Consider the following 25,644-nt stretch of genomic DNA (forward strand, 5'->3'; position numbering starts at 1 on the left):
TAGTGTAGATTGATCTCATTACATAGCGGTGGCCAGGTGGGCCGGGTCGACCTTCTCGTCCGTGGGCAAGAATCCACCGTTCAGGGTGAAGCCGGGCCCGTTGGTCGAGGTCAGAACAACCTCAATGATGTCCTTGTCGACTCTGTCCTCCATTCTCGAGATGTCAGCCTTGATCGACTCGATGAAGGTCTTGACGTTCTCCGAGAGCTGCTTGGGGGAAAACTGGATGTTTCCGATGGGGATGCGGATGACACCGATCTTCTCTCGGTAGGTCTCGGCACCGACCATCTCGTGCATCATCGTCTTGACGCTCTTGGTGATGGTATTGGTCTTCAAACTGGGCATCAGACCCTTAGGACCGAGCACGCGACCCAGTCCGGCCTTGTTGAGGGCTGACACGGAATCGGTGTGGCAGATCAACCGGTTGAAGGGGAGGTTGTTGGCGTTCTTCTTGATGAGGTCGAACATGGATTGCTCTCCGAAAGCGACGGCGCCGCCGGTTCGTGCGTCGTGCATGGCATTGCTGCCCTCGGGGCAGATGACACCAATGCGTGTGTCGTTCTTGACGGGGTAGGGGAATCGTATCCGGTTGCGGATGACGGGCCCGTTCTTGATGGTGCGGACCTTGAGGGCGACTTCGTAGGTGACCGAGGAAGGAGGCCGGCCGACTTCCGCAGCGCGAAGGTATCTGTCCCAAATTGCATGTCAGTCAGTATAATGCGCACGACCAAAGCAGTACAGAGAGCAGATGTCCCGGACCAGACTTACCGCATAGCATCACACAGAGAGAATTGCTCGCCATTTCCGGTGGGCACGGCGTACTTGTACTCCTTGAATCGCTGTTGGCGCCTCTTCCTCTTCAGCTTCTCCTTCTTCCCTTTGCCGCGCTTGCATCTGTGCAGTACCACCGCTGGCGCATCGTATCTGACTGGTGACCGAGGGCGCGAGAAATCGGGGTATCGAGGAGGCTGCTGGCCGGGGAGCAGATGATATGCTCAGCCTCGCCAAGGAGGCGAGGAATTGGCTGGTGCTGGCCATGCTGGGGGACGAGGGCCTTGGTTGCGGATGACGATGCCCCAAATTGAATGGCAGATCTCGAACTTCCACAGAGCTTCAAAATTTCCCCAGCCTAGCAGCTGCAGCCTCTCAGCAAAGAGGCACTAAAGGACGCTCGGGCCCTGTTGTCGCCTGTCGCCAAAAGGCCCAGATCTGTACCGCTGAAGCCCCATCTTTAGCCAATGTCTCAATTAGCACATATCGTTTAACCGCCTATCTTATCAAAGCTTTGCTTAGCTTGCCAGCCGTTATCTACCCCTCCTCAGCTGCCAGTGTTTTTCTGTTGTTTCCGGCCAGTACCCCGCCACAATAGTGACTCGATTTCGGGCCTGGATCGGGTGGTGCATTCTAAAAATCGTCACTTTTTTCGGCATTGACTCACGAGACAGCCCGTATAACAAGCTGTCGACCTCCCTTCACCATATCGTTTGTCTCCACCCTACGAGCCCAACGATATAAATCCAAAATGAAGGCAGACGAGCTTGTTGCCGTTTCCACCTCCCTGGGAGGGGACTTCAAGTCCATCGAGCCCCATCTGGTTCGCCTCGAGAAGCACCTGGTGCTGCGAACCTACCTTGTCGGCCACCAGCTCAGCGAGGTCGACACCAAGATCTGGCTCGCCATCAAGACCAACCGTGCCGCCGTCTCCTTCGTCAAGAAGGGCACCTACACCAACCTTGCCCGATGGTTTACCTACATTGAGCAGGTCCACCCCGAGATCCAAGCCGAGGTCAAGGCCGCCGACGAGCAACGCCGCGCCAAGGTCGCCGCCGCTAGCAAGGCTGGCGCAAGCTACAGCCTGGCCCTTCAGGATGTCGAGAAGGGTGTCGTCACTCGATTCTTGCCCGAGCCTTCCGGCTACCTCCACATTGGTCACGCAAAGGCCGCCCTGCTCAGCGACTACTTCGCCCACCAAGCCTACGACGGAAAGCTCCGCCTGCGACTGGATGACACCAACCCCAGCAAGGAGAAGGAGGAGTTCCAGGATGCCATTGTCGAGGACTTGGCCCTGATGGGTGTCAAGCCCGACTTCGTGTCGTACACCTCCGATTACTTCGACCACCTTTACGACACCTGCCTGAAGCTGATCAACGAGGGCCATGCTTACGCCGATGATACCGACGTCGAGACCATGCGCGACGAGAGAATGAAGGGTATCGCGTCCAAGAGGAGGGGCCGCACAGTGGAGGAGAACCTGGACATCTTCCAACAGATGAAGGACGCTACCGAGGAGGGTCTCAAGAACTGCATTCGCGTCAAGATCTCCGTCGACAACCCCAACAAGGCCATGAGAGACCCCGTCATCTACCGATGCAACAACGTCGACCCCCACCACCGAACTGGCCGCAAGTGGAACATCTACCCTACATACGATTTGGCCTGCCCCGTCGTCGACAGCTTGGAGGGAGTTACTCACGCTCTGCGATCGACCGAGTACACCGACCGTAACCCTCAGTTCGAGTGGTTCTTGGAGACCCTCAAGCTCCGCAAGGTTCACATGTGGGACTTTGCTCGTATGAACTTCATCCGCACCTTCTTGTCCAAGCGTAAGCTGGCTAAGCTCGTCGACACCGGCCGTGTTTGGGGCTGGGACGACCCCCGTATGCCCACCATCCGCGGTATTCGACGTCGTGGCATGACCATCCCCGCCCTGCGAGACTTCATCCTCAAGCAAGGCCCTTCTCGTAACGTTGTCGTTATGGACTGGACCAGCTTCTGGGCAGCCAACAAGAAGGAGATCGACCCCGTCGTTCCTAGACACACTGCTGTCTCCGTCAAGGATGCTGTCAAGGTGGTTGTCATGGGTGACGAGGCTCCGGCCGAGCCTTTCACTTCCGACAAGCCGAAGCACCCCAAGAACCCCGATGTGGGTATGAAGAAGATGGCTTTCAGCAAGGAGCTTATCCTCGACCAAGCGGATGTGAAGCTGTTCGCCAACGACGAGGAAATCACCTTGATGCAGTGGGGCAACGCGCACGTCCGCGCCATCCCCGCCGCCGACCCCATCGACCAAATCACCGTCGAACTGAACCTGAAGGGTGACGTGCGATCGACTAGCAAGAAGGTCACGTGGCTGTCGACGCAGGGCCAGCAGCTGGTCAAGGCCGAGCTCTGGGAGTTCGACTACCTCCTGACCAAGGACAAGCTTGAAGAGGAGGACGATTTGGAGAAGTTCCTGAACCCCACCACCGCCGTCATGGAGGAGGCTTGGTGCGACGAGGGCGTCAAGGAGCTGAAGAAGGACGACATCATCCAGCTCGAGCGCAGGGGCTACTACCGCGTCGACGCGGGTGTCGACGAGGGCGACAAAAAGGGAACTATCATCCTGTTCGCCATTCCCACGGGCAAGGCGAATAAATAAAAGGTGATGGGTAATACGTGTTGTGATAGATGAAATTATGAAGAACGAAGAAAAGTAAACCTGTGTCTCATAGATGGCAGACTCCAAGATGAAACAAATATTCAAACATATGAGTGAGAGGGCGATGAAGTGGAAGTTCAGTAGCCGATATGACCAGACTTTTTATTGCTTTACTCGCCTGCGAGCGGTGCATGATATTCCATTCAGTTTAAGCTTACCATGACGCGCAACAACTTTTGCCTATTAATACTTCATACCCTCTGGGACTTGGCTCATCACATAGCCTTTGCACTTAAGTAGCCCTCCTACTTGTCCATTGGCAATTGACCATTTCTTATGACCCAGTCAAAAGTGTGGCCGCTACATGTTACATTGCCCATAGAGTATAACCTGCCTTCGTCCTCATCCCTCCCACCATCACCCCTTTTGGCTGCCCGAAAGAGGACATCGGCGTCGGCAGCGCTCAAGGCAAGGAAGCTGTTACTTGGGGTGCCGTCGCTGGCCTTGAAGCCGATGGCGCACTGGCCGCTGCCGGCGATGCGGGAGTAGTCCTTTCCGCCGGCGTCGTGCTTCTCGCCATCGAGGAAGAGCCGCTTGGGTGGGTCTCCCTTGATATCGTCGAGCAGCTTCTCGCAGTCGCTCCACCGGGCCGGTTCCTCGCCCATGTAGATCGGGACGACCCAGGGGAGGTTGCCGGTGTGTAAGTCGTCGCAGAGCTTGGCATTGGCGTCTTTGCAGATGGATTTGGGGCAGTCTTCGACGCCGTAGGCGTTTCCTTGGTGTTTCTGGTCTAGGTGCGTGATTATGTCGCCGGATAGTGCGGATGCTAGGCCGAGACCCGTGAGGGTGGCGTGGGTGGTGAGGATCAGACGCATGTTCAAGGACTTATCTTCGATTATTTATTCAACTTTATGGAGTGTATTGGTGGCCGAGTGGATATTTAGAGAGGGTTGGAAATGTCTATCATGACGGGCTGGGATAGAGAAGCCCTTAAAGAAGGAAATACATATACATGAGTGAAAGAAAAGCAAATATTCTGATGTATCCAACCTGTGGAAATATCACGTAGCTCTGGGTGCTTGCACGATGGCGAACAAAGGGGACCGCATCACGTGTGAGTTTGCTTCACCCCCTGAACACACCGGGTTAGCTGAGCTCAGAAACAAGGAACAAAGAGGCAAACCAGTTTTCTGCGACCCCGAGTTTCAACAATGGCACACGTGCAAAGCTTCTGACGAGTCTAACAATGTTTGTTCTCTCGACTCTCTTTGTTCTCCTTCGAAAATGACATGGATTGTTGCGATCAAAGTTGGATAGTCACTTTGAGAAACCACCGTGTTGGGCCATTCCGCCGAGTTAGCCTCTTCAAATTGCAGATTTTCTTCGTGATTAGGCGATTGGCGCGCCTCCTTGGGATGGACAGCGAGAGAGGACCGTATACCTGCGTTTAATTCCTGTACCAAATAGCGTGCCCGAGAAATGTAACATGCGTGGATTCAACGGGTGTTGCTCCCTGCGATCTTGTTGGTTGAACTTCCATGTCCGTACACAGGACCAGAATAAAAACACCATGAACTTGGTAAGCCAACGTTGTAGCGAGAGGCGTACGAAGCGTGTACCATTTATGACGCCAGATGCCAAGTCGCATCATAACCTGCTTCCACATAACCACGTTGGCAGCAGAGACTGGCTCAACTAATAATTGCCGATGCCTTCAGCGTGTCAGTCGGTTAAATTGAGTAACCAGTGGCCAAGACTATATCAGTACCACTATGCCAATTGCCTGATTGGTGGAATTGCTAGCATAACCGCTTGGCGCCAAGACGGAGGACTAGCGCAACGGATCGGCAAGGCTCCGGATGCCCCTTTTGATCGCCCATTGACAGGTGACACCGGGCCACCCACGTCCGTGCGAGTAGGCTCTTTCGAGCATCAGCTGAGAAACAGTGCGGGGACCTGAATAGATGAGCTCTGATATTGCAGCATGGATCGACGGGCATGCATACGACAGGTGGAGTTTCCTGGATGATCGGACGACCGGGGCTGAGATGCAGCTGTTGAATGGAACCACTGAGATGTATAAAACGACCAGCCCTTCGAGTCACCAGAACAAACTCCCTTCGTGCAAGCTTGTTCTCAACAGGCGAGACGAGAGCTACTATTGGAGCGCTGGCAGTTGTGTTAGCAACTCGTAAAGTAGTAGACAGGCGTACACACCAGTCGTTACAATGCGTTCTCTCTACACCGCAACTCTCGCTCTCTTGGGCGCCGCGGGCCTGACCGAAGCGGCCTCGGCCGGATGCGGCAAGTCCCCGCCGACGTCGGGGACCAAGTCCATGACGGTCAACGGCAAGAACCGCCAATACATCCTGCAGCTCCCCAGCAACTACGACAGCAGCAAGCCGCACAAGCTCGTCTTCGGATACCACTGGCGCGACGGCAGCATGAACGACGTGGTCAACGGCCAGTTCTACGGCCTGCGCCCCTTAGCCGGCGACTCCACCGTCTTCATCGCGCCCAACGGTCTTAACGCCGGCTGGGCTAACAACGGCGGCGAGGACATCACCTTCACCGACCAGTTGCTCAAATCGGTCCAAGACACTGTCTGTATCGACGAGGGCAACATCTTCGCGACAGGGTGGAGCTACGGTGGTGCCATGAGCTTCAGTGTGGCGTGTTCCCGACCAGGTATGTCCTTAACAAGCCGTCCGCTCTAGGTATCACCCTGCTACACCATACTGACTCCAAAACCCCAGACGTCTTCAAAGCCGTCGCCGTCATCGCCGGTGCCCAGCTCTCGGGCTGCAGCGGCGGCACCACCCCCGTGCCCTACCTGGGCATCCACGGCGCCGCCGACAACGTCCTGCCCATCGCGGCGGGCCGTCAGCTGCGCGACAAGTACCTGGGCCTGAACGGGTGCGCCAGCAAGAACGCGCAGGAGCCCGGCGCCGGGGCTGGCAACCACATCAAGACGGTCTACGAGTGCCGCGCCAACCAGCCCGTCTGGTGGATCGCTCACGGCGGCGGCCACGTTCCCGATCCGTCCGACTCAAATGGCAACAAGTGGGCGCCCGGCGAGACGTGGTCCTTCTTCACCGAGGCTATTGGCGGGGGCGGCGGTGGTGGCGGCGGTGGATCTAACCCGGGCACCCCGACCACAACGACGAGGGCGAACCCGTCGCCTACGACGAACCCCGGTGGTGGTAACTGCGTGGCCAAGTACGGCCAGTGTGGTGGACAGGGCTGGAGCGGGGCTACGTGCTGCCAGAGCGGGAGCACTTGCAAGGTCTCCAACGAGTGGTACTCGCAATGTGTGTAGTTGAGGCAATGTCTATGGTGCATTACACGCGGTGGACGGTAGTTGTTGTTGGCTTCAGTCCAAAATATTGACCCAGACGAAGTGGTTATGACAAGTGTCCAACCAAGTACGCCCATCACCTGTAATTCGTACGTCGTTTACCATGGAAGTGTTTATGAGTACTTCCAACAGTCTTTGCGAAACAAATGGCGAGAACCAGGTTCAACTGTCGAACAACTTCGCAATTGCGGTCTTTTACGAAGACAGTGTCTGAGACAGATGTGATACGTATACTGATATGGGGTTCCACCTAAACAAAGAGAAGCTCCAAAACAGCCACGTTGTTATGAGTCCAACAGAAGCAGACATGTTTTTTGTTCTCCGTGGCTCTCTTTGTTCTCCCAAACTGCTGACCTGAGCTGTGCCTGATAGGGGAAGGAGCAAGCCGGCCATATAAATTGGGGTTATGTTTTCTCTCAAACAATCTGAGAGTATTCGGCGCAATGTGAACAGTCGAACTGTGCAAGCTGTGCAAGTGAGATACGAAACTCCCGGACTGTTCGTCCAAAATGGAGCAGTATATATACGAACCACCTTGACCAAAGTTATGCTTTCTTTTTATTTTCACTCATCTACCCACTCAACCCTCAACAACCAACACTTTTCAGAAATCAAACAACTTCGATACCATCGCCACCTCAACAAAATGTCTTCGTATCACACTGTCAGGACAAGGAGCACAAACTCCCAGTCAACGAACCATGGAGTGCCGAACCACTCGCCCAGCACCAGCGGAGCACATGCTCCTCCACTTGTCGACCGGGATGGGCGACCTCTTCCCCGGCGCATATCCGTCGACCAGGATGGGAGGCTTCGCCGGCACTCCACAGTGCCTGGGAGGAGGCCCCCACCGACTCAGAGGATATACGTGCCATACCGGCCACCGCCAACGGTCGTAGAGCCACAGCCCCAGCGTCCGGTCGAGCCACCAGACTGGGTCTCCGACTACAACCGATACTCGGTTGCTGGTGAGCAAGAGTCGTATTACGCGACTTTTGAGCGCCATGAGTCGGGCACGGCGTACGATGCCCAGTCGAACTACGACCACACGTACGGCCGCCAGTCTACGCGGCCCAGTCGTGCTTCGACACCGCAGCCTGGCAGACCCCAGACTGCGCCGGAACCCCCGAGCTTCCAGGAGCCGGCACCTCAAGCCGCCAGGAGACCCAGCTTCTGGACGCGGCTCCTCTGCGGCAGCCAGGACGGTGGCAGTACATCAAGGAGCATCGGGGCCGACGAGACCCGGGCGGCGCGGCCCGTCGGGCCATCCGCCAGTACGCGGCGTCGGGCCCGTCATGCCGGTGATGAGGACGACCCATACCGGGTGGTTGTCGGGTATGATGCGGACACAGGCCACACGTACTACGGCCCCCGCTATGGTGGGTAAGTGAACGTGACTGACCCCCTTGTTCACCTTCTATCCTTTACACCCTGGTCCCTTCCTCTTGTTATCCACTAGCTAACACTCTACCTACCTACCAGCAGTGGCATTTTTAGCCATATGCAAGTCATGGGTGAACTCCCCCTGTTTGGACATTGGTTCTTTGGTCTCTCAAAGGAGTCCATCGCCGCTGAATGGTACTCCCCTTTACGCTTTGTTTGTGACCACAACAGGAAACAAACTTTCAAAGTCATTTACGTAACATATATTAATATAAGCTACCATACCAACACGCGGAACCTAAACTTAGTATTTCGTGATTCTTGTCTTGATTTGTGACCCGAGCTGGGCTCTAATCCCTTCCACCACGAGACCTCCAACAAGACATCCAACCAACCGTCAATGTCTTTAGCTACTCTCCCAAACCAATTGAAGACATGAGAATGTTATATGGGCAAATGTTTCAAGCTTTGCTGATGGTCGGTACCCTAATGGGGCAACATATTTATTTACCAAGCTGAGATACCGCCGATCCGTCCGTCATATCATCGGACAGTAGCTTCGGCTCCAGGATCTTCCACGTGTAAGTCACGAGGAGCCAAGACCTTCTTCCTTGAACTTGATGCCTTCACACTCCACTTGATGTCGTAGCAAATCGCAGATCTCCTTGGTGTAGGGGGCCACGACACCTAGCTTAGCAATCACTGGGTGGCCATCCACCAAGAGCTGCGTAGCAATGCCACAAGTAACCCCAACAGACTTCGCCATGCCCGAGTACCCATCTGGGTCCCCAAACAGTTCCATTGTGGATGTAATGGTATCCTGCGTGACATCATTTTAGTTGTTGGCTGAGACCAAATATTCGACCATAAGCAAAGCTCACTTACTTCAGTACCATCTTGCCACTCCACTACGAACTTGTGCTGCAACATTACCAAGTCCCTCTCACCAGGCCGGAAGCTGCATAGCTCCGCGAGGCGGGCTGAAAGGGTGTCCAGCAGTTTCCCCTTGGCAACCGCGAGCTCGTCTGAGAACAGACCTATCCAGCGGAGGCCGTCGACGACTTCGTTTCTCACACGGGACTCGGTGAAGCCGCACAGCGCATCCACGCGTGCGATGAGGGCATTCTCCGAGTTGGACTCGGCTTCGCTCACCTTCTGCTGGATCCGCGACCAAGTGATGGCCGTCCCCGGCGCCAGCCAGTCTCGAGACTCCGTGCTCAGCCATCCGAGGTCGATAAGAGCCTTCACCATTGCAGGGTTCCCTTCGTATCGCAACGAACCTCGGATGGCGGCGCGCGCCTCGGGGATCTGGTAAAACTCGCGGAAGGGGACCGAGTTGCGGTTAGGGTAGGCCACGAACGAGTACCCGTCCAAGACATGGTACGGCTCCGCGGCCGCCATCAAGTCCTTATTGGCAATAGTGACTTCCTCGCCATCCTTCAGGAACGTGACCGAGTTATTCTGCGAGAGCAAGGCGCCCCAGGGCGACCAGGAGAACTTGAACTTGAGCGGGTTGTCGTCGGCGGCCTCGGGCGCCGGCAGGCCGCCGCAGTACGAGTAGAACTCGCGCACCTTGCCGCCCTTGGCGTGGACCTCGCTGATGGTCTTGACGGCGTAGAGGTGGTCGATGCCCGGGTCGACGCCGACCTCGTTGAGGATGGTGACGCCGGCGTCTCGGGAAGGCCCGTCGAGCGCGCGGATCGCGGGCGAGATGTAGCTGGTCGTCACGACATTGGTCCCGGATTTGATCGCCAATTGCGCGACGTGCGCATGGTAGATGAAAGGGACTAGCGAGACGACGATGTCGTGGGCGGCTATGGCTTGCTCCAATTCGGGAGTGGATGCAATATCCAGCTCTAAGGCCTTGGCTTGGGGATGGCTGCCAACAAGCTTCTCCGCGCTCGACAGCGTGCGACATGCTGGAGCAATTGGTGAGATCCAAATCAAGCACGGTAATTGAACGCCATGGAATTTCACGTACCAACTGTCACCGCATTGTTGGGATTACGGAGAAGGTAGTCTACGCATGGCTGCGCCACCATGCCACTACCAAGGGACGAGGATCCTCTTGGAGTCCATCTTGTAGGAGTAGATTGATTTCTCTGTTATCCTGTTCGAAGCTGTCTAGGTGATGGGGAACGCTGTATTAGTAAGAATGCATAATCCATCAAGCAAGCAGAAAGCAAGAAGCCCAATTGCGAGCAGGTTTTCGGGAACCGCAAATTCTAAACGTCGCCAGATGAGTCACGCCGCAGGCCGCGCACCATGGAGACGCGACAGTTAAAGCGAGACCGGAATGCACGTAGGGCCTGGAATTCAATCTGGTTACCATAATGCTGTTGCTACAGCGCTTGGTCACGACGATTAGGTGACGCGCTTCCCCACGTCCACAGTTGTACACTGTCCAGAGCTCGGCAACCACACAAGGAGCCAATCAGATAAGCGCACAGGCAGTGGAATAGGCCCTGGAAACCCCAACTCTAGTAATTGCTGACCACCAAGCAAAGTCCCTCTTTTCTCACTTTGTCACGGTCTCAGGTATGCCACCAATTATTCCAGTAGTCAGTCAAACCGTGGCCCACGCAGATCCCACGGCAGCCAGCTACGTTTACCGATGCATAGAGTGGCGTGCTACTTAACCCATATCTGTGTTACACCTGGGCTTATACAATGGTGGGACCGTTGAGAGTCATTGTGTATTAGTATCTAAGCGCCCACAAACGGTGAACCCTAGGTCTCATACAGGCCTGATGGGCGTACGAGAAACTGACCGTCTTATCCCACCAGCTCCTATGTCGGCCCCAAGTACTCAGACCTACCAGCGCAACCCAATTGACATATCTAGCTCTCAATACACACAATAGCTTGTCTTTATTGAGCAAGCATCTTCCAGTCGGCAGATCCCAGTCCCCCGCGGCTCTCATATCAAGCCTCCTTGTCGGAAGCCGCGGCTGCCTCAGCTTTTCTCTTCAATGCCTTGGCTTTGATGCGCAGCATCGGGTACACATTGCGGCTCAGATTGGCCATGATCTGGCCCACGTCGCTGATGCAGGCACGCGGGTCATCCTTCACAGGGATCGCGAGGTTGACCTCGAGCTTCTCCGGCACGCCAATGTCGCGCAGCAGGCCCAGAAGCTCGGTCGGCATCTCCACCTTGTTCCGCTTCTCCGCATCGTTCTCGCCCGAAGTCTCGGTGACGGTCGTCTGCAGGGTGCCGTACGCGTTCTGGGGCGGCAAGGGCTGGGGGCTCCGGGTGCAGTAGCCGTAGACGAGGGTGCACTGGCGCAGCTTGGGGAAGACCTTGAGGCGCTGGGGGAGGGACAAGAGGCCGGAGGGGGAGGTCGAGTCGTTGTCGACGAAGATGATGCGCTCGATGCGGTCGAGGTCGAGGAACTGGCTCATCTCGGCCAGCTGGCGTCGGATCTCGGGTTTCGTGTGATGCGGCTTGGATGGGGGAGGCAATCTCAAGCCAACGTTGTACAGTTGCAGTGGGCCAGGTGAGTCCAGAAACATGGCGAAGCGTCGGTGCTTGAAGAAAGCCTCCTTGCCCAGGCGGCGAAAGAGACGACAGGTGGTGTTGATGGCGAGCCAGTCGACGGCGATGTCCCGTTGGGTGTCAGGGTGGTTATCGGAACAGTAGTGCTTTCTGATGCCGCTGTGCGGGTAGTGGATGACCACTGAACTGCGGTCGACTACAAGGCCTCCATTGGCCTTGACCTTGCCTTCGTGGCATTCGGGGAAGAAGACGTTGCTTTTCGGGGTTGGGGCAAGGGCCTTGAGGATATCCAGCAGGATTTCCTCGGGGAGGGCGAGAAGGCCAGGCATGTTGCGTTAGGTGCTTGCGATGCCAGTCTTACGGTGGATGTTTTTGTTATAGTGGCAGGATGAGGAAAGATTGAGTTCGTAAATGAAGACGAACTGTGAGTGGGTTTGACTAGTGATGCTCTGTAGTGAAAGGCACGGAAGTTCTGTTTATGTATGGTCAAGTCCATTCATTGAATGGAAGGCGGGTTTCTCGTGGTTTCCTTACATTATATGCTTCCTCCTAGGTCACCAGAACCCACAATAAATGATACGTACTTGCGTCGAAACGGACACTGATCAGACACATAATGATTATCTATACGAATCGAATAATCTCATTAGCGTCGTTGCTTGTTGAAATTGAATGGTTTGTGAATATAAATCTTGAGATATACGCCGTTCTCCGCCATTTCCACCACATCAACTACACGAACATGTCACCTAGGCGGGCATATTTACTTCTAGACATTGGTTTATCCTGTTTGACGAAACCTTGCCGGCTGAATGTCCTGTCCGAACTCAGGGCTGGTAGGTCCTCGATAAAAATAAGGGATAGTCACCCGTGAGAATAGTGGCGGCGGAATACGTCACTTCGAAATCAGTTTGTCTTTGACACCAAGAACACCCACAGAACCACGAGATCGTGGCCGCCTTCGCCCGGTTGGGCCACGAAACCGGCACGGGAGAGTGGCCGCTCCCGTTGCTCCCGTATCGCGTCGTCTAACCTATCATGTCTCCACACCTTTGCGACGCTGGATCTCACAGCCGATGAAGAGTGGGGCATCAAGCGCCGCGCCGTGCCGAGCTCCGGGCCCCACAAGAAGGATTTGCAGCCGTACTGAATTGCACGCCTACCGGTGGGTGACGAACCCGCCTCAAGGTTATCCAGGACGAGAAGGGCATTGAGACTCCGTGCGACCTCGCCGTCCCATGGGGGTATCTTCAGCGGCAGTTCGGCATTGCCTCGCACAGCGACAATCTCATGAACACCATTGTGAGCCTGGACCCACACGGGCAACTTCAGTAAGATGCAACCCCTACTGGCTGCCCCCCCTCTGATTGACCCCTCCTGATTTCAGATGATTCTAGAGCCCCTGAGCAACAACAATAGTATATAAAGGGGTCAAATCTCACTCGTTTCCTAATTAAAGTAGATCAATCTCTTCCTCTTTTTTTCCTCTTTTTACCACCACTAACATAATTAAAGAAGCTCGCATTACGCAGGCGGTCCAGGCCGTGCTGGCCGGCGGAAGCATCAACCGTGCGGCCAAAGACCACAACGTTAACAGGGGCACCCTTCGCAACCGACTTAGGGGTTAACCTTCGAAAAAGAGAAGTATAAGGCCCTTCAGCTCTTCACCCCTGCCGAAGAAACCTTTTTGGCCAAATGGGCCCTTTTCTAAGCCAGCCTAGGCTACGCACCAACGCACCGGCTGTTTCGTATGTACGCTCAGCGCATCCTCCTTGCAAAAGGGGTCGATTACCTCATCGGCAAGTGATAGGTGTACCGTTTTTTAAGACGTTATCCGGCCCTTAGGACCGTGCGTGCTAAAACGATGGATTTTCGGCGCTTCGTATACATATTAAACGGGGCCGTGCGAGGGTTTTTTAATTAACTTAATACTATTATTATTAATAGTATACCCCCTCGATTTAGATTTAACGCCGATAAAATAAGAATTGCGATAACGATAAAAGAGGGTATTATAATAATCGGCTTTACTGCTTATTAAAATTTAATACGGAACGACTCGGCTAATTGTGAATAAGTAACTATTTTAAAGTATATTAATATTGTTAATAATATTCTACCGCCTTTAATTATATTTAAAAACTAATCGATCTAGTAATAGTAGTTCCTTTAAAAGGAGGATAAAGTTAACTACGAGTATAAAGACTAGGCCTTTAAAGCGTTACTAAAAGGATAGACTTTTAATCCTATAGCCTTAAAATAGCTGAGAAAGATCTTTATTTCTTTAACTAAGCTTAATAACTTTAATTAATAAAAGCTTTTAATTCTAGATAAATATAGAAATTATATCGATAATAATTTCATATTAACGGCGTTAAAGGCTAAGGTATAGCTTTTTTACTTACTATTACATAGTTTTTATATACTTTAGCCTTTAAATATTAGCTGTTTTAAGGTCTTAAAAAAGAGGTTTCGAAAGGAGCTCGACTTAGTATACGCCGTTATTAATAATAATTACGTTAAAAAAGGAGACTTTTTTTAAGCTTAGGTTAAAGTATGTAAAATAGCTTTTACCTTTAAGGTTATCGCTAATAAATAGGCAATAATTAGTATTTACCCCCTTAATATTAATAAGCCGATAAATAACAGGCTTCGTCGCATTAATATAATGCGAGTTATCGATAAAACTATCGCCGCCGAGGATGCGCGCCAGCTAATTAAACCGAAGGCTGAAAGGATCGAGACGCCGAAAAACAGCCGGCAGGTTAAAAATTTAGGGGCTGCGATGCTTGGTATAGAGATCACCACCGGTAATTTAATTAAAAGGTTACTATAAAAGAAGCTCGGTAAGAGTATTAATAATTTAACGGCTCGGATCGGCCGGTTAGAGCAGGAAAAGGCCGGTTTAAAGGTAAATTTAAAAAAAAACAAGGGCTTAAAAAAAGAGGAAGGTTAATAAGGACCCTAATAAGGGCTTTATTTATATAGCAAACATTAGGGAGGTTTAAGAGGACGTTAAAAAAGGAAGGCCAAGGAAAAGGCCGAAAAAGGGCGCCGGTGAAGTGGTGGAAATTAATACAAATCGAGCTGGTGGTAAGGGTGACTCTATTGTAGTGCGCACGAGCCGAAACAGACCTTAAAATGCAGTGTGTATTACTCAATTGACCTATCTATTGCTGTTGTTGTTGATTTTTACATCTATTTTAGGGGGGTCAGTGAAGGGGGGGCAGCCAGTAGGGGTTGCATCTTACGTGTTTGATGAGGGCATGTTAAATCTGTTTATTTCGATATTATCCGAGCCATAATGAGTTATGAGAATGGCGACAAGGTGGCCTTACGCACACGCAAACAATTTGGAAGGACTTGCACCGGCTGTTTTTACTGCCGTAAAGTAATTCAGACATGCGAGGTTGCCCATCACTTCATTTCTATTTCTCAATTCCAATAACAGGATGCCGAAGTAAAGGGTCCAGTTCCAACAACCCCTCAGTGTCGGCCTTTAGATCTTCGGCAATCTCATCAATACTATCAGGTGCGCTGTCCGAGTAATCTCCAAATGATTCCGATTGACCACCGGCAGTTCTCATGCTTTCAATCAGCCCTTTTATATCCCGCGTCAGATGCTCCAAAATCAGAGGAGTGAGGCTGACGTTCAACTCGTCCTCGAATAGCGGTCTGAGTCCTAATCAAGTGAATAACTCAGCACCATCCGACTCTCGAATTTGTCCAACCCAGACCAGTACTTACGGTCAACTAGAGTTATGCTGATGCTAACCAACAAACCGGAGATGGCCTGGCATACTCGACGAGAGCCTTTGAAGAGGTAGTCGATATCTCCCCGCGAGACTCCGTAGGCATCATCCCAAAGCCTGAAACGATCCAGGCTTCTCTGCAGGGAGCTGTGTTGCATCTCAGCCTTGTAGGGTTCGTCTGCCTGTGTAATATGCTTGACTATGGAAGTGAAAAGACGTATAGCCTCGCCACAAAGCTTCGAAGCCTGGCTTCTGCTGTTGGAGGCAGCATTCTGCGGTGTTTGTGGTTGAGGCTCCATTGATGTGGTGTTTTTCTGGGCGTGGTTCGCTCATCGTACGTTGTCAGTCGACGGTAAATGATCATATTAATACAAAACATAGTGAACGTCTCCCTTTGAGCTCCGGCGTAAGCCGATGGCATGCGGAGAAGGGGGGGGTGTGTGTATGCCAGCCGAGCCAGTTTCAAATGCGTTGGCCAGGCAGAGCCCCCTTGGAGTTCTGGGGCGGGAGCATGTACCGGGCTCACGTGGTATTGCCACTGGTATGGAATGTGGCGGAGTCCAATGCAGGTTGCGTTACATGCACGTCTCCAAGTTGATCATACGACCCTTGATGCATCGCAACGCCCTCTGCTATAACAGAGCTGCATTGCCGATTGGCTGGCAAGATGGTACGGAAATACAAACGTGCAAACATGAGGCGACCGTAGACATACTCAGACTCTAGAGCCAGAGCCTCGTTTTGCCATCCTCGCCCATAAAACTAGAAGTGGGTTCTGGCAAGCCCAGGGCAACAACTAGTCCATATGCAGAATGACATGGATCCGGTTTCTATTGTCTTTGCCGTCCTGCCACTCCTAGCGGGTGCTGTAAAGGCCTACATCTCGGTCCGTAAGAGATGCAAAGTCATCCATCACTTCCCCAGGGAGCTGCTGCGCCTGCGGAGGAAGCTTGAGCGTCAACAACAGATATTCGCCAACGAGTCACATCTTCTTGTTCGGATAGCCATAAGCGACGATGGAATAATCGAGCAGATGCTTGAGGATCCAAAACACTCACAATGGCACAATAGCGAGTTAGAAGCGGCCCTCAAGACGTTTCTAGCTAATAGCTACGATGCATACCGGGAGATTGTTGAAGAGGTTTGCACCATGATCCAAGTTCTCGAAGATGAGCTTTGCAAATGCGACGTGCCGAGAGTAATGCCTTCGGAGGTACGTAATCCAATACTAACTTTGAGTAAACATCTCTAATTATCACCAGGGAAACTCCTCCAAGCCCACTGCGCCGCGACTCACCAGCCGCGTTACCATGGCGTGTAATACAAGTGGGTTCGAAAAGACGATCAACAGTCTCCGTGAACTTAATGGCGACCTTGGACGTCTCCGGCAACAGGCTTGTGAACTACGAATGCCCTGGACCAACCCGCCGGACCGATTGAAAACGGCGCGGATGTGTTCTGGATACAGAGACTACCAGACCATCCGTAAGGCATCGAAGGGCTTACACCAAGCTTTGATGGATGGTTGGTCCGAGCACGTACCATCCACGGCCAGTAGCACAAGTCACGATGTGAAGCTATTCTCCAATGCCAGGGTCAAGGAGGGTGTCCAACTGGACCTCGCGATCCAGTGCCATGGTCATGCATTCTCTAGACAGTAAGTTCGGCTCGCCATCCAACAATTTTAACAGCGCTGACTAGAGGGAAAAGACTCTACGTGACTAAGCCAGCTTGGTCTATACTCCAAGTACGATCTCAGGCCCTTGAATGGGTGGACACTGGTTGGAACACCCCACCAGCCTCTGACGACGAAAGTCGGTCCAAAAGGCGCAGAGTTCAGTCCGACAACAACTTTAATGCCTCAAGAAATGCTGCGATTCCCATTCCCAGAGTCCATACACCAACCCCGGACGATTTCGATGAAGAGGTATCGGAGTCAGCGGATACTGTCCCCCACGTTACATGTTTGGGTCTCCAGAGAAATGGTCACAAGAAGCCATCTACATACTCTCCATACTTTCTAGGCTATGCGGACAACTCTTCAGAGGCTGGTTTCAGACATTCATTCTACCAAACCTACAAAGCCGAGCACACTTCTAAGCTTACGATCCGTAGCCAGGCCATCGGCATGTCATATACCATGAGCGACATCTTGGCTGAGGCCCTTGACGGATGCCAGTCAGTGCTGCGACAGCTCATACTCGCGCGCTACGTTGTTGCAACCGTTCTCAAGTTCTATTCCACGCCTTGGTTGAGCGAGTATGTCACGGCCAAAGACATTCTGTTTCTCGGGAAAATAGAATCGTCCGACCTTGCCCGGCACATAGAAACGATGCACCTCGGATCCAGTTTCGTACATGCTCATAAGCACCAATGTCCAGACCTTACCATGGAAGACCCGGGATCTTCCAAAGCCTTCGAAGACGCCAGGTTCCAATATGGGGTGCGCAACGTGACGCTCTGGTGCCTCGGGACGATGTTGCTTCAGATTGCTTGCTGGCGTCAAATAGATGCAGCCGACGACGTTTGCACAATTCGACGGCTCTCTTACCATACGTACTGCCCAGGTCCTCGATACCAGAGGCTTACGAAGAAGTGCTTGGACTGTGACTTTGGTTACGGCGACGACTTATCACAGCCTCGGCTGCAGCAGGCTGTCTACCAGGGGCTCATCTGCGAGCTGAATGACATGATACAAAGTCTTGACATGGACTCAGAAGACTGAGGAGGGGGCACTTGCATTCATAAGACCAAGGGAGAATTGATTAGTTTGTGAGTTTCGTCAAGGCAATAAACCTCAACTCATTGAGCTACTGTAAATAGAACCACTCAATTATTTCGATCAAAAAATAAAATTTCGAGAGCTAGTCCTATCCATTAAAAACAATAATGTGTAGAAACGACCCCAAACATCCTTCATGACAGGTTCAACTGATCCAAGTTAATGCGTGGATCAGCCATAGGGGTTGAACACCTTCCAAGCCACCTCAGCGTCCGCGAACCTCAAATCGGCGCCCTGCCCGCGGCAAAACGCCTTGCCATGCGCGGTGACCTTGCCGACCTCGGCGAACTTGGCGATGGAGTCGCGGACGAGGTCGAAGACGTCGCCGGAGCCCATGGCCAGGCCGCTCGAGCCCGACATGGCGCCGCCGGCCTTGAGGGCGAAGGCGCAGTTGCCCGTCTGGGACGACGTGACGACGTTCCACTCGTTGGCGTTGATGGACTCGACGGGGAACACGACGAAGGACTGCTGGTTCGTGCCCGAGAGCTGGTCCATCAGCGTCTTGCAGTCGCCGACCTTGACGGCCTGGCCGCCCGCCGCCCACTCCTTCTTGTCGCCCTTTTCGAAGGTGGAGCCGTCGCAGAAGTTGGTCATGCCCTTCTTGTTGCACTTCTTGCACGTCTGCTGGCCGCGCAGCTCGTTGATGCTGCTGCCGCGCGCCGTGAGGTCGGGGCTGACGACGACCTTGGTGAGCTTGGCGGTCGCCAAGCCCAGGCCCAGAAAGGCGATCGATAGGTTGTTGCATCGGACCATTTGTTTTGTTTAATGTGGAATATAGCAGTATATATTGATTCTCTGATACCGGGACTCCAAGTTGCAGTTGCGGGAATACTAGTTTCAGTGCCCCTGGTTATGTCTGGGAGTTACATACACTTCTATATGGTCATCGCCAAACAAAGGGGGTCCATTGATGTCTTTCATAGAACTTGCCCCTGACACCTTAGCGCTAGCGTCAGTATGCCGAGATAAAGAAGCCTTTGTCATATATGAATTGCCATCTAATACCTATTTCAAGGATATTTCGGCTCTGGAAACCCTTGATTGCATGATATGTGCCACACTCCATAGTTAGGCTTAACAAGAGACACATGGCTAGATGGAGCTGCTTTGTTCTTCCATTGTCGTCACATCAGGTTTGCCGGATGCTATTCGGGCGAAGGCTAGATCCGATCTCAATATGATTTGACAAGCCCAATGCTACCTAAAAGTATCAGGCTAGTCTGGATGAAGCTAGTCGATAAACTGTATGTAGTTGCTATATTTAAAAATGCTTCCACACCAAGCTGGCCATGGGTATTGAATTTATGTTGGAAACAGAATCCACGTCCCACGTTTAATTGACCGTTGACTTCGACATATCACATAGCAAAGGTTTGGCAGGTACCTGTTCCAGTGTACAACTAAACTGCCATTGTCTCTCGCGTTGACGAGATCTGATATATTAAGGTTTGTCCTAAATCGTCTAACCATCCTATGCTGCCAATCACTTGCCTTGTTATTGAAAACATAATGTCCTTCGGGGAGCTCTTGCAGCATGTTGGCTAATCTTTGGGGGCTGCAGCATTCTGGAGCTTGATGTTTAGAGTGGGATGGGGTGCATTGTCATCCTTGAATTGATGTATCTTTTGGCCATCCTGTTCGTCTATGGGGTGAAGACGGCTGTGGCCAAGACCCCGTCATTCGAATGGGTGCGTACATTTGTTGGGGAGCAAACTTCTGTATGACAACCGTCCCATCAAGCGCCAAAGCCTGCCAGACGGCTAGCGCGGAGTAAATGTAAATGGTGAAACGGCATAGACTGCCACAGCCTAATCCATTGGCTGCCGAAAGGCATCTACATAATGAAAGGGCGGGTTTGGGCCAAGGACCCGACCATCTGTTTAAGATTAACATAGCAGTTTTGTGGTGATAGCCCAGGTAGCCAAGACGGCATATCCCTTTATCCTTTTTTATCCATTCTTTTTATACTTGAAAAAGTTAAGAAAAAGGCAGTAGTAATACTAAACAGTAGAAGGTATTTTACTTTCGCATTTAAATAGTAATTAGAATGTATATTTTAAGCTCGAAATATATTAAAGTTAAGCTCACTAACCCCCTCGTTAACCCCCCCTTTATTAAACCCTTTATTATTAAACGAATAATATTATTACCGAGTAACATTAATAGTATATAAAGTAGGTTAATTGGCACTCGTTTTTCGATTAAAATAGACTAAACTCTTCCTTTTTTTCACACTTTTCACCACTATGCGTCTCGTTAAAAAAGAACGCGTTACGAAGGCCGTTTAAAAGGTTCTCGGTGGTAAATCGATTAACTGAGCTGCTTGAGATAATAACCTAAATAAAAAGACTTTACGTAACCGCATCGCCGGTTTATTAAATCGATAATAAAAATACGAGGCCCTTTAGTTTTTATTACTTATCGAAGAGACCTTTTTAATTAATTAAGCTTTATTTTAAGCTAATCTCGGCTTTACATTAACTTATAGCATATTTCGGCTATATACTTAGCGTATACTAATCGAAAAAGGGGTCGATTATAAGCTCGGCAGTTACTAGGTGCGCCGTTTTTTAAAACGCTATTTCTCTATTAAGTCCTTACGGTCTAAGCAGATCGATTTTCGGCGCCTCTAGTGCATTTCGAACGAAGCCGTGCACGAAGTTTTTAATAGACTCGATAATAACACCTTTCGATTTATCTTATTATCTTATTAGTTTAATGCCGATAAGGTAGGGACCTCGTTAACGCTTAGGGGGGGTTTATAGTAATTAAACCTATTACTTATAAGATTTTAATGCGTTACGACTCTACTAATCGCGAGTAGGTAATAATATTATTATTATTAATAGTACGCCGTATGCCGAAAACCTTCGGTATATCTACCTAGTTCCTCGTATAATAAACCGTGCCGAAGCTAGATTAAAAATACACGCTGCCAATATCGTAAAATCTATTTTACGTGCTCGACATTACCATGCTGGTTCTCACCCACCAGCCTAATAACCTTTATTTTAAGGCCTAAAGAAAAATTATCCAGGTTCGAGTGGTCCCTTAATCTCTATTATTAACTTATATAGCGGCAGTCAACCGGTCCGTAAAAGCTACTTTACGATAACCTTCGCCGTATTTTTTCTATAATAAGCGCCGCTAAATCGCGACGAGTTCGTAGCGGATTAAGTATTAGCTATCTTATTAACTACTCTTATTTTCTCTCAAAATCTTTACAATATAAAATCAAGTATTCGGCTATCTCCCGTCCTTCACCGTAATTACATAACGGCGTCGGGACGTTTAAAACCCGATAAATAAATAGGAACGATTTAAGCCCTATTCTTTTAATACGTACTTATATTAAAACTAATACTTCGTATTTAAATATATCGTCGTAACGACGGCACGCTCCCCAGTTTAACGGCGACTCTATAACTAATTCGCGGCGGCCTCGCGTTAAAGTAACGGTATAAAACTATTTTTATTCTTATTTCTTTTTAAGCGCTTATTTAACCGTTTAACTATTTAACCATTATTTAATTAATATTAATTAAGCGTCGCTTAACTATAAAATTATAAAGGCTTCGCTAATAGCCCTTTAAAATCTCTTTTATCTCCTTCTCTTTACGCTATATTTTTTATTAATAATTTCTACCGCTTTTATATAAGCGCCGCGTAAAAATTATAGTTTCCCAGTAATCTCTATACATATCTCGAAACTAACTACCCTCGCACTTAAATAAAAATCGAAAGGGGGAACTGCCGCTTTAATCTCTAAATAATATTAAAGGGTTGCCTTATATACCCCTATTACGGTCCGGAAATAAGAGTTCTAGACTATTATAAAACTAAAAGCTGGCCTTTTTTCAATATCGCTTATTTTATACTAAACCGACGTTTCGTACGCGAATACGCTACGTATTACTTTCGTATAAAACTCCTTTACCCTTCGTACCAAATATCCCTAAACTAACGCTGCGAGCTTAATAAAAATTAATATTTAAATTACCATTTTCGTTTTAATTTTTAAAATATAATCCTTCTATTATAACTTCCGATAAAGCTAAACGCCGAGGAATTTCGTAAAAGTTATCGGCGCTATAACAACGTTTCCAAGGCGTACTTATAACGTATAAACTTTTCGCGCTTTAATAAAATAAATAAGCTCGTTCTTTTTAAGTTCAAACTCTATCCCTCTCGTGCGTGCCCAACGGCTATAAATTTCCCAAGCTTTTTCTAGGTTTCGATAATTCGTAACGTAGTCTAACCCTACAACAATAAAATTCGTATTATCCGCGAATCCGATAATAATAAACTATTTATACGCTTCTAGCTCCTCGTATAATATAACAATATAGAAAATAAAAAAAATCGGTAATAACGGGGAGCCTTACGAAACACTAGCGCGAAGTTAGATCCTCCTTAACAACTTACCGTTAAAATAAAAATAAACCGATTTGTCCGTAATAAAGCTTTTAACCTATCGGTAAACCTAATCCGGCAATCTTTTTTCGCGGAGTATAGTAATTAGTTTTTTATGGTTAATTATATTAAAAACGCCTTTAATATCGAATTAAAAAAGAAAAGCGACGCCTTTTTATTACCACGTTATACGGACGACGTCAATAATTAATCGAATAATTAATTCGGTAAACCGCTGCGTCCGGTTCCCTATTTAGCCTTTAGGTAAAAGCGAGTACTCCTCGGCTATTCCGGTAATTCGCCGGTTTATAATTATCTTTATTACCTTTCCGACCGTACTAAGTAATAAAATAAGTCTCTATTCACCAGGTATTTATTTTTCGGTTATTATTTTATTTAATTTTAGGATCACAATAACCTTTATCGTACAGAAACGTTTAAAAAAGTAAGCAAGCCGGAAACTCGCTATTACCAAACCGGCTAACGTCCGGAAAAAGGGTTCTCTACACGCTTTAAGGAAATTAAGAGGTAAAAGGTTTTCCCTTAAAGCTTTCCAAGGTTCCGTTTACTTAATAATATTTCTTATCTCCTTAACCGTTATCTCTGCCTCGATAAGGGTAAAGCTAAAGGCGTAGTTCGGTACGATATTTAAGTTTATAAGGTTAGCTTTTAAATTAAAAAAAACCTCTTCGAAAAGAGCGTAATTTTCTCGTCGTAACTTCGCGCCTCGTTAATAACTCTTTCATTACGTCGTAATTCTAGGATTCCCGCTGTTTATAATAACGTTCAGTTCTATAGTCGAGCCCATTATTTAAACGACCAAAATATTTTAAAATCGTAAAAGGCAGCGGCGATTATATAACGCTAGCTTTTCGTTTTCGCTATTTAAACGATTCTTTCTAAGTCTATTTTCGACTCGGTATATTAATTCTAAGTATATTACGAGGGTACCGCGAAATAAGCTCGGTATCGTTATTTCGTTATAATCTACGTTTTTTAAACTTCCGGTAACTATTAAAGCGTATTTTTACCAGTATAAAGGGTTTTTTTAAGGCTATTATATCGGTAATCTTTCGTAAATCGCTTATAAAGTTATCGATAATTTAATCCAGCTCTTCCGGGCTTATTAACTCGGCAATATCGGTTAAACGTACTCCGGCTTCCGCCCGTGCTAGCCCCTTATTTAATATCGTCTAATTTTATCCCTCTACTTTCGTTTTACTACCTCGTAACGAATTAATTTTTAATTTAACGCGAACAACTTATGCCCTGTGATTAGAACCTTTTAAGCTAAGGTTTCTTTTATATAAAATTATCGTTCCTCGTGTTACCTAAGCCAGGTTTAGCGTGGAATCTTTTTATCCGTGGCGTCGTCTCGTAATTTTTTTATATAGCGTGGTTAGCTCTAGGTTTTATTAGTTCATAAAGGCAAAAAGGTTATTTATTTTATACGATTTCCTGCTATGCACGTTTTAAAACGGATAGTGTATATTAAAATCTTCGACGAGTAAGTATCGCCCGGGGTACGAAATCGCATCGAGGTCGCTTAAAAGGCTCCGCTATTAAAAAGTTTTTTAAATTAACAAATATATAAACTATATAATAAAGCGGCCACTTTTTCCCCTCGATATCGTAACGGCAGCCTAATCGGGGCCTACTTTAATCTCTAACTTAACAATATCGAAGCGTTTATATATATAAATAACCGTTTAACCCTCGCCGTAAATTACTTAATACTTAACTATCTTTAAGCAATACGCGGTCTACATACGGGGGTTCGTTTATACTTTTTATAATACTAATATATTATACTCCTCTTAATTAATTAAAATAAGTACCGTTATTATTTTTAATACTACGACGTTTTAATATACTATTCATAAACTCATAATTATAAAATTATAATAATATTTTACGCTAATAAAAAAATAACGGTACCGCGCCGGCTTTATAAACGTATTTCTTTACCTTAACTACTCGCTATTAAATCGAATCGCGGGCGGCTTTTTTCCGCGAAATTACTATATACCCTTTTTTATCGCTAATAAAAAGCGTCGTCGATAATAATAAACGCCCTATTCTTACTGAGTTATCGCCGGTATTATAAATTTCGAACTAGCGAAGCCGGTGAGTATAAACTTTTTTTACACGTTTTTTTACTAAATCGCTACGGGGTAGCCGCGATCCTACGCCGTGTGTTCCCTACCACAATTAATATAACGTTTCCTGCTTCGTAGTTTTTTTAGGGGCACTTTTGGTCTCCCCTAAAATATACTACTATAAAGCAGTAGCCACATCGCTACTGCTTCCGATAATACTTAACTACGTAACCGTAGCCGTAATAACGGTAGCACTATTAGATACGGAAGCTGACGTTATACGGTTCGCAGTTAAAAATCTCGGAATCTCATATTAAGCCGTTATTACACAAATCTTTCGCAGTTTAAACGGAGCTCGTATATAAAATAAAAAAAGCGTAGCGTATTTTAAAAATTTTCGGTAAACTACGCTTATATTTCGAGATTTTTCTCGGGTTATATTTATTTACGAATAAACTACGTAATAACGCAGTTTCGTTATAAATATCCCGCAACTTCTTCGCTAAAACCCTTTTCGCGATAACTACAAATTTTTTACAAATAAGTTACGCGTTAATCCCGAAAACGTTTAAAACTTATCCATTATTCTCTATATATTTTTTCGCCTCGTTTTTAAAAATAAAAACGATATCGCCGCTAAATAATTTCCTCGTTATAATAACCTCGCTATACCCGATTACTATATTAACGCTCTATATAATATTTATTAGCTTCCTCTTTTAAATATTATTAAATTAATCTACGCTTTTAATTATTACTTCGCGGTTTCGGCGGGCTAAAACGATAACTTTCAATTATTAAGCAATAAAATCGCTACTACGCGGCGTAAATATAACTTAAGCCTAAAACTTAGTTTATATAGTTTTAAAATTTTACGTAACTTAAACGATAACTTCTCCGATTATCTTTCGTAATTCCCCGCGGGTTATTAGCGCGTTATCAT

The 25,644-nt window shown here is 48.6% G+C and overlaps 10 protein-coding genes across 10 annotated transcripts; 4 read left to right on the plus strand and 6 right to left on the minus strand.

Moving 5' to 3' along the window:
• Positions 1-18: 18 nt before the first annotated feature.
• On the minus strand, positions 19-1,038 carry PG986_000507 (mitochondrial 54S ribosomal protein uL1m; the record flags this gene model as incomplete). The annotated part of the gene is made up of 3 exons (XM_066836729.1): positions 19-688; positions 769-887; positions 937-1,038. The coding sequence occupies 3 exons, from the start codon at positions 1,036-1,038 to the stop codon at positions 19-21; spliced, it is 891 nt and encodes a 296-aa protein (XP_066705622.1).
• Positions 1,039-1,522: 484 nt separating this feature from the next.
• Positions 1,523-3,418, plus strand: PG986_000508 (glutamate--tRNA ligase cytoplasmic; the record flags this gene model as incomplete). The annotated part of the gene is made up of 1 exon (XM_066836730.1): positions 1,523-3,418. One exon carries the CDS (start codon positions 1,523-1,525, stop codon positions 3,416-3,418), a length of 1,896 nt encoding a protein of 631 aa, XP_066705623.1.
• Positions 3,419-3,723: 305 nt separating this feature from the next.
• Positions 3,724-4,293, minus strand: PG986_000509 (uncharacterized protein; the record flags this gene model as incomplete). The annotated part of the gene is made up of 1 exon (XM_066836731.1): positions 3,724-4,293. The coding sequence occupies one exon, from the start codon at positions 4,291-4,293 to the stop codon at positions 3,724-3,726; it is 570 nt and encodes a 189-aa protein (XP_066705624.1).
• A 1,353-nt stretch (positions 4,294-5,646) lies between these two features.
• Positions 5,647-6,737, plus strand: PG986_000510 (uncharacterized protein; the record flags this gene model as incomplete). The annotated part of the gene is made up of 2 exons (XM_066836732.1): positions 5,647-6,106; positions 6,175-6,737. The coding sequence occupies 2 exons, from the start codon at positions 5,647-5,649 to the stop codon at positions 6,735-6,737; spliced, it is 1,023 nt and encodes a 340-aa protein (XP_066705625.1).
• A 685-nt stretch (positions 6,738-7,422) lies between these two features.
• Positions 7,423-8,163, plus strand: PG986_000511 (uncharacterized protein; the record flags this gene model as incomplete). Its single annotated transcript, XM_066836733.1, has 1 exon — positions 7,423-8,163. The coding sequence occupies one exon, from the start codon at positions 7,423-7,425 to the stop codon at positions 8,161-8,163; it is 741 nt and encodes a 246-aa protein (XP_066705626.1).
• Positions 8,164-8,745: 582 nt separating this feature from the next.
• On the minus strand, positions 8,746-10,201 carry PG986_000512 (uncharacterized protein; the record flags this gene model as incomplete). The annotated part of the gene is made up of 3 exons (XM_066836734.1): positions 8,746-8,979; positions 9,045-10,078; positions 10,141-10,201. The coding sequence occupies 3 exons, from the start codon at positions 10,199-10,201 to the stop codon at positions 8,746-8,748; spliced, it is 1,329 nt and encodes a 442-aa protein (XP_066705627.1).
• Positions 10,202-11,084: 883 nt separating this feature from the next.
• PG986_000513 (uncharacterized protein) lies at positions 11,085-11,984 on the minus strand (the record flags this gene model as incomplete). Its single annotated transcript, XM_066836735.1, has 1 exon — positions 11,085-11,984. The coding sequence occupies one exon, from the start codon at positions 11,982-11,984 to the stop codon at positions 11,085-11,087; it is 900 nt and encodes a 299-aa protein (XP_066705628.1).
• A 3,099-nt stretch (positions 11,985-15,083) lies between these two features.
• Positions 15,084-15,706, minus strand: PG986_000514 (uncharacterized protein; the record flags this gene model as incomplete). Its single annotated transcript, XM_066836736.1, has 2 exons — positions 15,084-15,337; positions 15,403-15,706. The coding sequence occupies 2 exons, from the start codon at positions 15,704-15,706 to the stop codon at positions 15,084-15,086; spliced, it is 558 nt and encodes a 185-aa protein (XP_066705629.1).
• A 518-nt stretch (positions 15,707-16,224) lies between these two features.
• On the plus strand, positions 16,225-18,132 carry PG986_000515 (uncharacterized protein; the record flags this gene model as incomplete). The annotated part of the gene is made up of 3 exons (XM_066836737.1): positions 16,225-16,620; positions 16,670-17,064; positions 17,118-18,132. The coding sequence occupies 3 exons, from the start codon at positions 16,225-16,227 to the stop codon at positions 18,130-18,132; spliced, it is 1,806 nt and encodes a 601-aa protein (XP_066705630.1).
• A 228-nt stretch (positions 18,133-18,360) lies between these two features.
• PG986_000516 (uncharacterized protein) lies at positions 18,361-18,942 on the minus strand (the record flags this gene model as incomplete). The annotated part of the gene is made up of 1 exon (XM_066836738.1): positions 18,361-18,942. The coding sequence occupies one exon, from the start codon at positions 18,940-18,942 to the stop codon at positions 18,361-18,363; it is 582 nt and encodes a 193-aa protein (XP_066705631.1).
• Between the last annotated feature and the right edge of the window lie 6,702 nt (positions 18,943-25,644).

Source organism: Apiospora aurea (genome assembly GCF_038362705.1).
Source record: "Apiospora aurea strain CBS 24483 chromosome Unknown utg000001l_segment0_segment0, whole genome shotgun sequence".
Taxonomy (NCBI): domain Eukaryota; kingdom Fungi; phylum Ascomycota; class Sordariomycetes; order Amphisphaeriales; family Apiosporaceae; genus Apiospora; species Apiospora aurea.